Genomic DNA, 16,747 nt, shown 5'->3' on the forward strand with positions numbered 1-16,747 from the left:
ATGAAATGACATGAAACAAAAAAAATGTACATTAAAAAAATCTAAGAATTCAGGGTTTTGTCATTTCCTTTGTCCGGACAACACTGCTTGCAATCGCACGTGACTTTTTTTTTTTTTTAAACTTCTGACCTGTGTACTTCTCCCGTGGACTTTCAGCATTTCAACCATAATTGTTGTTAGAGAAAAAAACAACCCGATGGCCCCTTTTGTGAGGCGGCTTCTCCCTTTCACTGCAGACAAAAAGGGCGAGTTTTTGTGAAAGCTCCTTTAAAACACATGTGAGTTAGAGCGGTGCGAAGCAGCACAAAGTGTGTAATCCTCATTGTAGAGGCCCCCTCCATGTTGTCTTTGTGTTAACTGATCCACCTACGGACAGCTCTCCATCCTCATCCATCCAACCCTCCCTCCCTCCTTTTGTTGTCTCACCCTCTTTTGCCCTCTCCCTCTCGCTGGGTTTTTTTTTTTCTTTTCCTGGGGTTCAGTGTTGCTCTCGCAGGTTTGACTGTCAACAGCGGTGCTAAAGATGGGAGGGAGTGAACTGAAGCTGTATTTACCCAGAAGTCTGACCACACGGCCTTGATTTGTTATTTATACCCTTATTGGAACCACACTGACCCATTTGGGCTGCGTTGCTACCAAAGGAAGCGGCTGTGGGGAGGGCGAAGCAGCTGAAGTGGCCTCGTCAAGGCTTGGACCTCAGCGCCGTTTATTGTCAGCAAGGAGACACTTCAGCCAGCAACCGCAGCGGTGTGTGATGAAGAGTCCTGCTGGCTGTTTTCCTCTGGAAACCTGTGCTTTCTTTAAAACTACAGACACAGATTCAAATCCTTAAAAAACCTGCTCAAATAAGTGACTGGAATCGTTTGACTGACTCATTGCTCATCTCTACAGGATGTTCGTCTCATTTATTCTGTGAGGACTAAACAGGATTTCTGTCGACGAAGAGGTAAAAAAAAAAACGAGGCTGATTTCTATTCTGTGTAATCAAGCATCACTATTTCAACCCTGCTGTGACAGGATACACTCACAGCAGCATTGGCCTCGAATCCAAGTATCAGGTTATATCAGTCTGATCCATGTAGGTAAGGCTACACCAAACCACGACTGTGACGCTGAAATACGCTGCAGTTTGCCCCCCCCCCGGGTTTGAACCAGAGCTGAAGCCAAGGAAGCAGCAAAAGAAATTCTGATACATAAAGCCTGGCTGAGATCCATTTCATCCACAGGCCTGGACGGTGAAGCCTGATCGATCCTGCTTCTGCGGGCTGCCACAGGTGGCTGCAGTCAATAATGCATTGACTCAAACTCAGGAATGAAAAGGAGGAGAAAGTGTGCAAGCCTCTGATCCTCTTGGAAAGGCGGACGACCGTCGAGAGAAAGCGAGCGATCACTTCTGGGTAACGCTGTGAATTGAGGACACGTGGAATTAAAACAGCAAGCTGATGTTGAAGAGGAAAAGAAAAAGAGAAGAAAATGGCTGCTGACAAAGTTACATTGGGGCAAAGACCGTAGGAAGTTTGACCAAGCCGGACAGGAAGCGGGCAAGTAAACCAAAGGAGTAGACTTTAAAGAGCGAGAAGAAGGATAACAAAGAAAATAAGATCTCCTCAAAGAGGGGGCTGCAGACGACAAATAGGAGCCACACAAAGGAGGTCACCATGGTGAACACTGGCATGCAGCTGATCAGCTTCACCTGCGCGGTGACTGGCTGGATCATGGCGATCGCCGTCACGGCCTTGCCCCAGTGGAAGGTCTCGGCCTTCATCGGCAGCAACATCCTGACCTCAGAGATCAAGTGGGAAGGCATCTGGATGAACTGCATCTACCAGACCACCGGCCACATGCAGTGTAAGACTTACGACTCCATGCTGGCCTTGCCTCCGGACATCCAGGCGGCCCGCGCCCTCATGTGTCTGGCCATCTTCATGGGCTGGCTCTCCTGCACCGTGTCCTGCTGCGGCATGAAGTGCACCACCTGCGCCGGGGACGACCGGCGGGCCAAGGCGGGCATCGCGCTCTCGGGCGGGGTTCTCTTCATTCTGACCGGCCTGTGCGTGCTGATTCCCGTCTCCTGGACTGCTAACACCGTGGTCCAGGATTTCTACAACCCCAACGTGCCCTTGATGCACAAACGAGAGCTGGGCCAGGCTATTTATCTGGGCTGGGCAGCAGCGGTTATTCTCATGATCAGTGGGGCCGTGTTGAGCAGCACCTGCCCCCTCATGGAGAGGGGCGGCAGGTACCGCAGGGGCTACATCGGCCGGAGCTTTGCAAATTCACCCGCTTCAGCACCAGATCCCCCAAAACCCATCACATCTAATAGTCTGCCTTTAAAGGAGTATGTATAGGAAGAGGAGGAAGGAACAGGTTGAGAGGAAGTTAAAGAGTGGGATGCTGTTAAAAAACTCTTAAATTTACCCCGTCTCAAGTTTTAGGTCTGTGAATTTTAAGCTATAAATTGAAATCTATATATTTATGATTATATTCAACGTATATTTTGCTTATTTTGTATATCTTTGTAATGTTAAACTTGTATTCAGTACTTAAAAACATCCGTGTGTGTTTGAAATTTGACTTTTATTGCACTGTGATTTATAGTAGAGCCTGAAGAAAGCCCACTGCCTGTGCTGTCAAATCAACAGCATTCACTATAGCGTATGACCGTGCTGATGGCTTTTATGATGGCCTGTGATGTGACGATTGCAGTGATTTCTCACGCAGTTACTCTCTGACGATGTCATTACCTCGAGTGTGAAATAAAACAGGTTTGTTAAAGCGTGCTTCACAAACTGTGTTTTGCAACCGTCTTTATGCTTGTGTGCGCTCGCTGTTCTCAAAAATACATTCGATTCGTCACAGACAACACTGTCATGCAGTGATTTTCACTGAGTCATCAATCAGGCATGAAATGACGCCACAGGGTCCTTTTTGTGTGGAGCAGGGCACAGTTCTGCAAAGTTGTGAGTTCCTCTTCCTCTTGAATTACCGCATAAAGTCTGGTACTTGCACACACGTCCCATTCAAGATCATGTAGGAACATTTGCACGATAAAATCAAATTCCAGTCCTTTTCCTAACATCAACACTGAACGCGTCCATCTGAGGAATACATGTGTGTTTTCTCAAAATCCCTTGAACAAATCCTGCTCTTCTCTTCTCATTCATAGTAATGCAGTCAGATTCACAGGCTGGATCAGAGTTCCACTTCTTTCACAGTGGCTTTTACTCTCTTCACTGGGACTCCATAAAGAAGGACACTTTGCAAAGTGTATCTGAAAGAATACGGAGAAGTAATCAGTTTACCGACAGATCGTAAGCACCATATATTTAACACGCACCCACACGACTCACGCTAACTGCTAAAGAAAATGACAGCTATCACAGATTTTGGTGAGCACTGGTCAGCTTTGACTGAAACATAAGCAATATAAACTGACATTAGACCAAATTCTGTTTGGGTTTTTAAGAAAAAGTGCAGACTTTTCAAAACTCCAGTTTCTGTGTGTCCATGTAAAACTGATCACTTGGGAAATGATGATGTCATGACCTCAAGTCACGTATGACCGTTGCTGCTTGTGTGACGCATATGAAACAACAACACTGGCAGTTTACGTTTGGTAACAATGCTATATTGTGTTCAATATGTACAAATAAATAAATAATTAGCTACTTTTGTTTGCGTTTTTAAAACTGACATTTCTGCCACGTTGTTTCTGTTCTAGAATTCTAAAAAAAAAAAAAAAGGATATTGCTGTCAAACCTCCTGTTGCTACACAAAAGACATCTTTACATGACTTCACGTAGCTGGATTCACAAGACCACACGAGATCGTGCAATATCATGCAAGATCACACAAGCCAAGAAACCTTCTTGCCGGGCTTTAAGTTGTGATGTTGTGGCCAAACCACAGCGGTGCGGACCAATCAGCATCCTATGAGGAACTACTGGCAGTACTCGAGTATTTCTTCCCAGATGGTTCTGTGTAGCAAACCATCTGGCACACAAGGTTCATTATCTATGGTAATAAAAAAAAGCCTGATGCCTGATAGTGGTTAAACTATTTTAGTACGGACTATAACAAATGGTTTGGAAAGTATGTGTTATAACTGTTTATATGTTGCAAAAACGAATGTGCATTATTTGAAGAGAACATTACAATGAAGTTATCAACATTTTATAAGACACTTTTACCTGTGATGCAGTCGTCTGCACTGGGAGACTCCAGGGACTTCCATCTTTTGGGAGCGGACTCTAAAAGGGACAGATCTTCTGCTCTCAGAGTCTGCAGCAGAGTCTTCCTCCTCAGAAATCTGCACACTCGAGTTGAGGAAAAAAAAAAACACCCCGAACAGAACGCAAACCCAACCCAATGCAAACACGGACAGAAAGGATACTGTTGCCGGTAGTGACGTTCGGCATCCTGCAGCCACTCCAGCATGTCAGAGAGTGACGGGGTGGTGGCCGAGCGCTGGGTTACAGTGAGCAGATCCAGACTGTCTGTGTTCTGCTCATAGAGCTGGAAGACTGCAGAGACCTGGTTACTCATGGAGTCTCTGACAGACTGCAGAGAAGACCTGAGGGAAGGAGGGAGGGATCAATGGAAGGAGCTAGGTGCCCGGTGTCAAAATCTAGTTTTAAAAACCTGAATATTTTAGCTGAAGTGGTGCTCAGGTGAGAGCATGTTCTGAAATAAATGTGTCTAATCAAATGATTACAAAAAACTGACACATAGTGGTTCTGCTTTTTCTGGGGATCTGGGCCCTGTATGGCTGCTGTCATAATTAATGATTATTAACCAATCACATCAACTAGATGCCCAAAAATAGACGTCACGTGTTATTATTGGCTACATCTCATGGAAAGATCAGTCAGAAAAAGCCTGTGCATCATCACTACAGTCTTCATTTATGTTATTTACCACGTTACCTACATCTTCTCATTGAGTTTGCCCAGTACAGTATCCGTGGCCTCTAAGAGCTTGAAACGCAGGCGTTCCTCCAGGTCAGGAAAGACTCTGAGCGGTGTGCTGGACAGACGGACGCTGGACAGGGCTCTCGACTGCTCCGCCAAATTCCCGAGGGACCCAATCAGGGGGCCGCAGTCGGCCAACACACTATTCCATACTTTCTGATTGTTTTCAAGACTCTGAAAGCTTTTCCTCAGTGCTTGATGGAGAGAAGCCACTGCAGGTTTGGACATTTCAGGCGCATCAGGTGACCACAAAACCAAAGCCGAGTGTGAGCAATTAATGGACCCTTGTATTTAAATTATTACGGATCCCGAAGTTGATTTCTGTAAGCGTTTGAAGTGTGGTAACGTTAGCTTCTCCGGACATCACATTGCTACCATGTTGACGAACCCCACTTCCGTTCTTCTGACGTAAAAACTGACGTTACGTGCTACGATTGACCGAGAACCATTTTTTTCTCGACGCAACGCAAATACGCGTTCTAATTGGCTGACAGTGCGTGTGGTCCCTCCCCGCGCGGATTTTTGAAAACGGCTTTGTGAAGATAGGGAGCAGTCGAGCGTCCGAGGAAGAAAAACATAATTAATCAGGTAATTAATGAATTGCTATTAAAATATGTATCTCATATTCTTTAGGGTTTTTAAATTAAATGTTTATGCACGTGAGCGGAACTGACAATAAAGCCAGTCGGCCAAATAGGGCAAGCAAGTGATCTCGCTAACTAGCAGAGCAAGTTACGTTAGCATTAACTGTTAGCTCGCTAACGTTAGCTAGCTCGATTGTCAGCCAGCCGCATGTCGGCGGTTTTTTTTTTCTTTAAATGGTGGATGCTGTTATATCCTGAAGCCACACATTGTAACCTGCTAACATCACTGTCTCGTCTTGTCAAGCGTGGGTAAACTGACTTCCTCTCCGCTGCTTATCTGTGCAGACATGGCTCCCAGGAAGAGGACCACCAAACAACGTAAAAATAACCCCAAGACGGCCAAGCTGGAAGCCTTCCTGGAGGATTTCGACAGCGAGGGTGAATACTGTACCAATATACTCTGCTTATGATTAGGGAGCACTGCAGTCTGCTCAGTATACACGCCACTTTGCTATTCAGTGCCCTCTGAAATATGCTGCATAAATAGTTTTTATTTGACTTAATTGGAGATTGACATCCACCGCCAGTCCCAGGCAGGCTTGCTGTCTGTTGCTGAGTGTAACGTTACCATTACCAGTGAGATCACCCTAAATTATGAAGAATGCCCCCTCCAGAATGTGATATTATTGCAGAGTATGACAGATAGTGACATTTGAGAGCAAAAGATAAGATAAATATTAAACTGTCTATTTAGAACTATATCTGCCAACAATTCTTTGTTTATTCATTGAGGATCCCCTGAATTTCGTGTCATGACCAGGATATGGATAGAAACTGTTATGGCGACGCTATCTCTGTAACACATGTTTGACCTGTCTGTAGTGCAATTTCTTTTAACTTATTGGCCAATGTAATGTATATGCTGAAATCGATGCATCTGTATTAAGCTGAAATGAGGTGATAGCATCAGGCTGTCTGATTTATTGATCCAGCTAATACATTATTGCATTGCATGAGTACTGATGCAACTACACAGATACACAACAAATGTAGTTCATCAATTCAAAACCAATTTTTACAATTAAACTGATGGGTAGCAACGCGGTCGCATCAACAACAACACTTGTTGTGTTTTCACAGTGAATACCAGACTTGTACAGCTGAAAGAGAAGCTCAACCAGCTGCTGAAAGATGTTGACAACAGCTACAACATGGCGCTGATTAAGCTCCCCAAGGCTGTGAGGCAAACAGTTTGGATGGAGCACTGCAGTAAGTTGACACAGACTCTCTCACACATTTAGAACCAAAATCCTGGTTCCACAAGCATTGTTTTCAGAAATGTTGCAATTGTGCTACCGAGGCTTTTGGCATTTGGTGCTACATTTTTGTCTTTCATGAGACATGCTATATGTAGTTGTAAAAATTAGGCACACTTGCCCTGATAACTGTAAAACAAATGCACTGGTGATCTGTGTATTGTGTAAAATGAGAAAAGGCTAGGTTGTGTTATCCTTTAATCATCATTAAATGAAAAGCACATATCGTTCTCTCTTTAGAGCCTGAGAAACCAGCATCCCCAGAAGTGGATAATTCAAAGGTGAGTTGAGGATATTTTTTTTCATGATTCACAGTGTTTCACCAGCTCCAGAATCTCCTTGGCTTAAACTCCCTTTTCTGTTCTAAACATTCACGCAGAGAGAAGAGGAAGCTGCTATTGTTAACAGCGTTGTGGCTGAGGACCACGCAGTGCTTCTGAAATCAGTCAAGAAAAGTATGTTTGAACGTCATCAAAACTACTGTGGATGGGATGAACTAAACACGTCCGAATTCTTTCTATCCAGTTAAGGATTTCAAGTTTGGAAAACTAGCACATGTTTGAAGTTGATTTGACCCTTTTCATTTTGTCTCCAACTCACAGCCTCAAAGAAAAAAGGTGGAGCCAAATCTAGTTCAGAGGATGAAAACACCCCAGGCGCAATGAGAAAGGTAATGGTGGATTTAAGCAGGTAAAAGAGGAACAAAACCCAGCTCAGTGTTGGAGATCGTCACTGATCACGAATATACAGAGTGGATGATTGCTATTCTTTACAGTGTTAAACTGCTTATTCCTATTTCAGGGGAAAGCAACAAGAAAGCCTCCAACGACATCCAAAAGGGCAAAGATGCTGTCAGTCAGCAAGCAGAACAGCTCCATCAGACGGTAAGACCGCTGCCTTTCTTTTTGTCTACTCCTTTCTCAAGTTCAGCAGCCCAATAATCAACCAATAATCATACTGACATGTCTCTGCCTGAATTCAGATCGACCAGGAAGCCGCTGGTCACTCCTGCCAGGAGTATGCTGGATTCTTCTTTGATGATAGGCGCCACCCCCCTTGTCACCCCACGCTTTGACCCAAGGTAAGCAAGCATTATAGTTACAGCTGCACTGCATCAGTTTTTATGTTAAAATGCTTGTACTATTCTTCCTGTTTCCAATAATATTCTGGAGTGGGGTAGTCTGTAATGATGGGTTTAAACTACTCTACCCAAATAAAATGAATAAAGATCTGCAAGTGGATCTCACATCTTTGTAGGAGCATTATATATTATGGCCACTGGAGGCTTGTTCCTGCAGCCAGCTCAGTGATTTGAGATGCTGCTGTAATGAGGCGACCAGTGCAATTTACTCCCATGGATCTTGTGTTTTCTTTTTGAAATTGGAGACATTATCCACAGCGAGGCATTCAGGAAGCTCACCGTACGTGCTTCATTTCCTCAGGCTTCCTAAGACCCCCGCTGTGAGAGTTCCCCGCCACAAAGAGAGGGTCTATAGCATTTCAGTCAACGGCTCCCCCATCGCAGCAGGAAATGAGGACATTGTCATCAACGTTCCCATCGGCAACGGAGAGGTGAGTCCACAGTCAGCTGGGCTCATTCTTTTGGATCCCAGAATATTTTATTCACGTTACAAATTGTTTTTACCAGGAATGTCAACAAAGGACAGATTCTTGGCAAGCAGTGTTTTTGCAAATCTTGAGAGTTTGGAAAGTGCTTGATTTTAACCTTTAGGTTTTCAAGGTTAGGAATATGCTTGAATTCAAATATACTTGAAAAATGCTTGATTTCATCATAATCAACATCCAGTAAACCAAAAATCTTGAAACAATACTGTTATATTTTTACACTCTTAGTTGTAATTGATGAGCATTAAATAGTCAAAATCAACATACAGTATTCAATTTAAGTTGATATGAACAACTAGTAAAGTAAACAAACTGACAATATACATTGATTGCTGTGGATATAAAGGAATTCTTTAAAGGTTAACTTTCGTTTTTTACAACCTGGACCTTATTTGTCGCATTAAATACGCCCATTTATTCACCCAGACAACTTTGGTGGCATTTGGAGTCGTTTTGAAGAAATTAGCCCCAGAGGAGCGGCGTGTATATCCGTATAATGCAAGTAATCGGGGCATCCATGCGCAGCCTCTATATAACTCATAATCTGCGGCAAAACTCGTTCATAGTCCAATATTTTGTTATGATATGATGGTGCTAATCCCCTCTGAGCCGGCGGTCGGCTAGTTTAGCTGTAGTTTGGCACAGCTATGGTTCGTTATTGCGTATTCGTAGCCGACCGCCGCAGAGTCAGCCGTGTTGTGGCTGGCTGCTCGCAGCACGCGGCGTTCGGTAATGACATCATCCACGTCAGAGGTAGTTGTCTAGAGACGCCGGATTTTGATAACATGCCACCACAGGCTCAGAGGGGAATAGCACCAGCATATCATAACAAAATATTGGAATATGAACGAGTTTCACCGCAGATTATGTGTTATATAGAGGCTGCGCATGGATGCCCCGAGTACTCGCATTACACGGATATACGCGCCGCTCCTCTGGGGCTAATTTCTTCAAAACGACTCCAAATGCCACCAAAGTTGTCTGGGTAAGTAAATGGTCGTATTTAATGCTAGAAATAAGGGCCAGGTTGTAAAAAAACGAAAGTTATCCTTTAAATCTTATTTTTTCTCAGTTGTATTTATAGTAACCATTCAGATATGGGGTTAAAGGCTTCTGAAGTTTTTGGTTTGAGTTCCTTGAAAGGGCTTAAATTTTACTCTTAAAGCTGGAGAAACTCTGGGCAAGAAATCAAGACCCCTTTTTGATCAGTTTATTGTCACTGGGATAGAAGAATGGGTTTGTCTGTAATTGTAACTCCTTACATAACATATAAGAACCCTCTACATCATGCTGAGGAAGTATTTCTCTGTGTTGTCTGTGTGTGTTAGGCCCGTGTTATTTTGCGTAAGAGCTGGTTGCATGACTTCTGATAAGACTTTGTATTGGACTGATTGATCGGGCTCATTTACCATCCTAATGTCTTGTAATGTGTTGATCCAGAGCATTCAGCTATTGGCCAGTCAGATGGACTCAGTGGACCTGTCACTCCTGGATGAAACTGCTCTGAAGAGCATTCGGCTGCTGCAGGTATATTGATCACTTCTGTAGGACAACATTTCTGCAGTATCACTGTTACGCCACAAGATTTTGTAAATATTTGCAAATGTCTTTTATCCTCATCGTTGTCGTTTGTCTTCTTCCCCACAGAATCGCCTCACAACCCTCTGTGAGACGTCAGAGTGACTCGGCGGTCTGCTGTTGATTTGTACATTGCTTTTAAGAAATTTTATCTTTATTTTAAAGCTTTTTTAAAAGATGCAACATACACAGGTTCTGAAGAAAACCATCTTCTGTCGGTCTTGTACTTGGTTTAGTTTTCTTTAAACCCAACACATTCACTGAAATTCTTCAAGTCAACAAAAGCTGACAAATGTATAAATGTTGGTTAAATGTGTTACGTTACCGTTTACTGCTATTTTACTCATTTCCTTTTGTAAGATAGTTGAGTTAACAGCCTTACTTATTTCACCTTTCATTTTTATATGGGTATTTTCTGCTGCCTTTGTAGCATTAGGCTTAATCCTTGGGCGATTTTAGTTCTATTCCAGTCTTTTATTCCTGCTGACCGGTCAGACTTCTAGAGTCTGGATTTTGCTCGTTTTACAAGCCTGTAAAACTGGTAAGATTATTGGCAGAGCTGAACTCTGCAAATGTGTTTTACTGTTCATTCTTTGTTTTGTAAGTACACTCTAATCCTACATTTTATTGTGTTTAATGTCCTTATCGTTGAATCAGCAATCCCACCATGTTTCTAGAAATCAGATTGCAGTTACGTTATTGTGCAAATATGAACCTTATTTACTGTACATAGATCCCTCCTCGACTTGCCTGCAAAACTGATAAAGGATTTTTACCACAGCTCAAAATTTGTGTGATATGGTTTATTTGGAATTAAAATGCTGTATATATGTTGATAAGAGTGTGGATGAGTAGCTTGATTAAAATGCTGTAATTATGTATAAGTACGGTTGGCTGGATAGGTTTTTTTCTTGTGGACCCATTTACGTGCATCCTTACCAAGCTGTACCTTTGCATGTAGACCAGTAGGTGGCAGCAGTTCACCATCGGAGTTTGCTTGCCTGGTTTAGTCAGACCCTCTTCCTCTAACTGCTCTGCCTTAGCTGGTTGTGTCCTGTCCTCCTGTGCTAAGCTGTTGCCAAACTGACCAAAGATCTAATTGAGACCATGTCAATCTTCTTCTTCAATAACTCGCTGTAAGAACACATCACTAAATCATAGTTTTGGCGTTTGAATATACTTATTGCATATTTACATTTGTAAATGTAAATTTGTGTCAGTGTTGCTACCAGAGCTTTCCACTTTACTTTCTATGTAATTTCCCTCTATAGTTTAACAAACTCTTGCTTTTGCTTATGTAAGAAGTTCCTCGTGTCCTTTCATGACTTTGTTTACACACAGGGACATTAGTGGGTCACATGACGTGCTGTTGGCAGGAAGTGGCAGCCTGTCCCGCTGCTGGCACAGAAACCTGCACTCTGACCTTCGGGGACATCATAACGCTGCCAATTAGTAGCTTGTTAGGCTTCGTTAGGCCTGATGAGCTCGTTAGGGTTTCCACCTGGGATGGTGAACTGGGTTAGACCGGGCCTCACCTTGGGCCCATACAGACATGCGTAACTCTTTGCTTGTCCTGCTGGATTCTCATGCATCATATGCTACCAAGCCACAGCATGGGAACTCGGTGCCCCCAGCTCAAGCCGGGCCTGTTCCCTTCCATCTGTATCCATCTTAAGTGCTTTATCATCTGCTGCCTCTCGCTGTGCAAACTGTGTTGCAGAGGTAAAAACCGAACTCTGCATCCCTACAAACGACAGATGTTGTGGTCAGCGGTGCGTGCAGTTCAGCTCCCTCGTTAGCTGAGCACCAAGCCCTCGCGCACCTGCTCAACATATCATAGAATTTTCCTCGTTTTGCCTCTGAATGGATTGGATCCTTTTTTTTATTCTCTAGGTGGGTGGAAAATTGCCATTTTGCACGGATGGCTTGGTTTTCAGTAAGCACGCAGGCAGTGGCGCAGTGACAGGTGCGGTATGGATGGGGCAGATTTTGAGGTCACAGAGCAACACTGCTACATAAATCATCTGCTGAGATGTTCAGGATGAGGGACTGGAACCTGAGATAGTGGGAGGAAGACACAGTGCAGAGATGCTTCAACACTGAGCGAGCAGCCCTGTATTAGCATCCTGCCTGTGCAGCCTTTTATTCGCCTGCTTTACAGCAGCCCAAAGAATTTGAGACCATTAAAGCAGCACATTCATGCAAAATTAGTTCAGTAAAGCAGCCTTTAAAGCTGCACCAATCAACATTTTTAAATTCACAATGGAGTGACAAATTGTTCCAAATCCACATAGTATTATAATCCGACTTTGCAGTTCCCCTCATCTTTACAGAGTCATTTGGTGTCTTTGAGCGCATTGTTTTGGTTCACTCATCAAACCCATTACCCGTCGCAGCAGGCAGCTGTTTTTCAGCGAGAAAGCTCTGATCAACAGATTACATGGGCAGGCAAACTTAGTGACAAGCTGGTGAACATTGTGAACCTTTTAGCTGCTGTAAGAGCTGGAAATGTTGAATTGAGGTGAGGACCAGAACAGAGCCAAAAGTAGAGTGAACACTGCACATACACCGACTGGGCTGCCGGAAACGCGGCTGAATGCTGATGCTGTCTGAATGTGTGGGGGATGTGAAATTGTTTGTCGATGCCATGGTCACATCATAGCTTTCAAATCATTGATTTATAAGCCTCCAAGTTATCAGCTGTGATATCACCCACTTGGTAAAAGAACTACAGAAGTGTCACTGGCAAACATGAAAAAAGCATTTAAATAGAATCTAATAATACAATTGATTTAGCTGATGAACTGCTCCAAATATGTAACATAACATAAAGTTGCTCATTTAGGTTAATTATATACTGTACAAGGTAGTTATGTGTGAACAGTCCTACCTTAACTACCTTAGCATACCATGAACCCTTCCTTTACCCTTCCCTTTGTCCCATTGTTCCACACTAAGCCCCACCCCCCACCAATCCCATCTCCCCCGACCACCACCTAACCTCACGCTCCCTCACAGAATCTCTCTCATTTTGTCTTCCCAAAAATCTGTTATAATTAACACATGTGTCTGACGCATGAATGTGGCGTATTCCTCAATAAAGCTGTTCCCTCCCCAAACTGCTGGAGCTGCTGGTTAATTGAGCCCCCAGACCTGGGGAAACTGCCAAATTTCCTGCCAAGACGAATGAACCTGGCAGAGGCATGTTCTCCTAGAGAAATTAATTCTCTGGTGCGTCGAGGCCTCCTATAAATCCCATCCGTCAAGTGCCCCGCTAATCGATTTATTCACGTGCCCACACCTCCGTCTGCCACCGTAGCCAGCCAGGGGTCGAGACTCACCTTTCGCTAAGTTGGTTTGTCAGCACAAACCCAAAAAGTGTCACTGAATGCTTTGTTCTGTCTGCTCCGGTGATGGAGAGTTAGGATGACGCAAGCTGACGGTAAAGTGAAGCGGCAGACGGGAGGAAGAGTTAAATGGGACTGAATGGGCCCCGCATGATGCATTCTGGGCATGTGTTCGTCTGGTGGCCAGCAGGGTCCTGATGGCGTTTTGATGGGCAGCCCCTCTGTCGCTCAGGCACCCCCAATGATGGGCGGGGTGGAGGGGAACATCTGTTGCCAAAAAATTCCTGTGTCAATTAGGCCCTGAAAATAACGGCCGCTCGGAGGAGAGGCAGGAGGTTAATGCCATTTGCTGATTGCACGGAGACAAACTTTTGCCTGAGAGGCCCCTTGGTGGCTCTGAAATCCAGACTTTTGTTTGCACTGGGCACCAAAAGAAGTCAGGCATTAATCCTGTTCTGTGATTCCAGAAAGCACTCACATTTCTGGGTCACGTGTATATGAAATTTCCGGATTTTGTGTAAGTGTCAGGTTTGTGCAGATGGTGTGGTGCAGATGGGAGTGCATTCATGGGAAAAGCAACCAAGAAGGAAAGGCTCTTGCTTATGCTGTGAATTTCAGGTGCAAACATTGTAAACAGGTTAACATGTCCTAAAATAATTCCTTGCACATGGATTTCCGTGTGAGAGTGGCAGTTGAAGTGAGTGACTGAAAGGTGCTGAAATGTCAGTTCAAGTTAAAGCACTGAAATAAGTGAAAAAAGTGAAGTGTAACATTTAAAGGAGATGAGGTGCAGTTGAAATCAGTTGAAATCGTAATTGGTTTAAGTGAGCTGCTGGACCAAACCCTTAACTGCATGTCTTAAAGTCATTATTTTTTTATCTTTTCAGTCCAGGACTTATGTATAGCTGTAGCTGTATGAGCTACTGCAGGGTTAGTGAGTTAGCTCGCTATCTTGGTAGGTTGCGCTAACGAGTAAGCTTTGCAATAAGATAGAAATACTAAAGGGTACAGATAATATCAGAACCTTGATCTTGCTTTGTTTTGCACGATTATGGTGCTAATGTTGCCATGTTGACCATGGATAATTTGTTTATGTTGATCCAGGACCATCATCTCTAGTATTTCTCACCTCAAAAATTGTCAGAAGTGAGTTTAGTGATGGAATAGCATACGAAAACTGTAAAAAACTTCTCATTGCTGGCTGGTTGCTGGGAGTTCTCCAGCATTTGGTTGCCAGCTGAAACCATGAAACCAGTTGAACTGTCATTTGATTTAAATTGAAGTGCTGGGAGAGGTTGAGGTGTGTGTGTCTACTTTGTTTGTAAGCAGTTGAAGTGTCAGTTAGCGCTGTATGTAAGGAGTGACAGCAGTTGAAATGAGATGAAAGCAGTTAAGTATCAGCTACAGATGACAAAGAAATCTATTTCACCTGACATTGAGAAGGAGACAGAAAACAGGCCTGCCTGCTGTTGACTTTCCTACAATACTTGAGAGTGACAATTTTGAGATACTTGTGCTTTACTTGTGTATTTCAATTTTCTGCCACTCTAAACTTCTGCTCCACATTTAAGAGACAAATATTGTGCTTTTTATTCCACTACATTTATTTGTTCAATGACTTTGCTTGTATTTCATTGAAAATACAAAATATAATCAGCCACCCAGCAGATAAGGTATGTAAATTACTTTAAATTAGCCACCTGTACCAGCTTCAACATTAAAGTGAAGTACAAATTAATGCATAAATAATTATAATTGGTAATGTGAAATGTATCTACGAAATTTTACTTTTGCTGTTACTTGTAGTATTGTGGTACTACCAGTGGTGGGTAGAGTATTGAAAATCTAAACTATACTCAATATACTCAAGTAAAAGTAAAAAAAGTACCTGGTCAGTAAATTACTCACAGTACTTCCATGTGATTATTTCTTCAGGTGTTCAGGTCAGTCAAATAATGAAAAATCAACGCCTGTGGATAAAACTTGAAAACTTAAGGTTTTTTTGAGGTTGTCATGACATCAGAGCATCTGCTCTCTACAGCACAACAGTTTAAAAGCCCAACAGACCAGCAGCCACCAGGTAAGTTAATTATTATATATAATTATCATAACATCAAAGATTAACATTACCCATGAAAAATGAACAAAGCTAATGTAAGCGAGCCGGCTACATTTTCATCTACAGTATATGCAGCTCCTTTCAATGTGCTTCTGGAGGTTGGAGGTGAAGCTTTTAAAAGTGGAGGCCTCAGTGTTTTTCAGGAGACGCAGCGAGCACTTCACCACGTTAACTGATGCCTTGAAACATGTGGCCAGATGTGGTCAGGGATCGTTGCTTGAAGCTGCCTCTTGTTCTGGGTTTTGCTCCGTCATCATCACAACCAAAGACGGGTGGTGCAGAGGTGCTCCTCACACACCCTCCCCCTCTGCACTCAAATCCTCGCTGTACTAGCTGTAACTGAGGTATGAATGGCAAATGTAGTGACATAAAGAGTAGATTCCTGCCTCAAAAATATACATTTAAGATCAGAGTAGAAGTACTTTTTTCCCTCAGGTGCATTACTTGTAACACCCACCGCTGTACTACTATTGTGGTACACAGACACACACTGCTTTGCTGAAGAAGGCTAAAGACCCCTCTGTAAAGAGATCTAAACCTGTTTGCGGGGTCACCCAAACTGCAACAGAGACCTGAAAACTAAAAAAGAAACTGAAAATAACAAGTCAACTATATAACAATAAATTTCACACGGGACACAAACCCCAGCGTCCTGGGTAAAAGTCCCATTCATCCACCAAGACCTGCTACCTGTCTGGACTGAGATGATCCTGGAGCAACATCAATTATGGTGTAGGAACAACACCAACATGGCGATATGAGATAAACCCTATGGCACAACAATTCGGACTTTGTAGATAAATCTAACTCTTGTCAGCTGTTTTTGGGCTATGAACAGTTTGAGAGTCAAGGGTACAAACTTTGCGAACAGGGCCAACCAGCCTGCATGCAGACAAAGAGGCTTTTAATGTGGAAAGCACTGCTAGTGGAGGCTGAGCCCTGCGCTGTCATTCATTCCTATGCTGGACCTGGCCTGGGCAGGTTGAAAACAAGCTTTTCTTATTTAGTTAGACGAATATGAGATGCAAATATCAGCGAGAGCGACAGAGCAGGGATGAAATAAAGTGAATTCTCACCCCATTCATTACCTCCCTCGGAGAAAGAAAAGGAAAGTGACCATAAAATGAGCGGTGGAGCAGTGGCCAGGATTGCCTTTGAGAAATAATTAAAGCCTCTTTGCGATGCTCCCCAGCCTCTGGGAAAAATC

The 16,747-nt window shown here is 43.4% G+C and overlaps 3 protein-coding genes across 3 annotated transcripts; 2 read left to right on the forward strand and 1 right to left on the reverse strand.

Moving 5' to 3' along the window:
* Positions 1-1,027: 1,027 nt before the first annotated feature.
* On the reverse strand, positions 1,028-5,354 carry c19h1orf109 (c19h1orf109 homolog (H. sapiens)). The gene is made up of 4 exons (XM_041954877.1): positions 4,930-5,354; positions 4,394-4,573; positions 4,191-4,309; positions 1,028-3,271 (listed from the first exon to the last, which is right to left on the reverse strand). The coding sequence occupies exons 1-4, from the start codon at positions 5,196-5,198 to the stop codon at positions 3,231-3,233; spliced, it is 609 nt and encodes a 202-aa protein (XP_041810811.1). The 5' UTR covers positions 5,199-5,354; the 3' UTR covers positions 1,028-3,230.
* On the forward strand, positions 1,659-2,348 carry LOC121619289 (claudin-4). The gene has a single exon (XM_041954876.1). It carries the CDS (start codon positions 1,659-1,661, stop codon positions 2,346-2,348), a length of 690 nt encoding a protein of 229 aa, XP_041810810.1.
* Positions 5,355-5,492: 138 nt separating the features above from the next.
* Positions 5,493-10,955, forward strand: cdca8 (cell division cycle associated 8). Its single transcript, XM_041955820.1, has 11 exons — positions 5,493-5,558; positions 5,900-5,992; positions 6,695-6,823; positions 7,111-7,151; positions 7,250-7,325; positions 7,473-7,540; positions 7,672-7,754; positions 7,853-7,951; positions 8,313-8,442; positions 9,937-10,023; positions 10,144-10,955. The coding sequence occupies exons 2-11, from the start codon at positions 5,902-5,904 to the stop codon at positions 10,177-10,179; spliced, it is 840 nt and encodes a 279-aa protein (XP_041811754.1). The 5' UTR covers positions 5,493-5,558; positions 5,900-5,901; the 3' UTR covers positions 10,180-10,955.
* Positions 10,956-16,747: the final 5,792 nt, after the last annotated feature.

The sequence above is a fragment of the Chelmon rostratus genome, chromosome 16 (genome assembly GCF_017976325.1).
Source record: "Chelmon rostratus isolate fCheRos1 chromosome 16, fCheRos1.pri, whole genome shotgun sequence".
Taxonomy (NCBI): domain Eukaryota; kingdom Metazoa; phylum Chordata; class Actinopteri; order Chaetodontiformes; family Chaetodontidae; genus Chelmon; species Chelmon rostratus.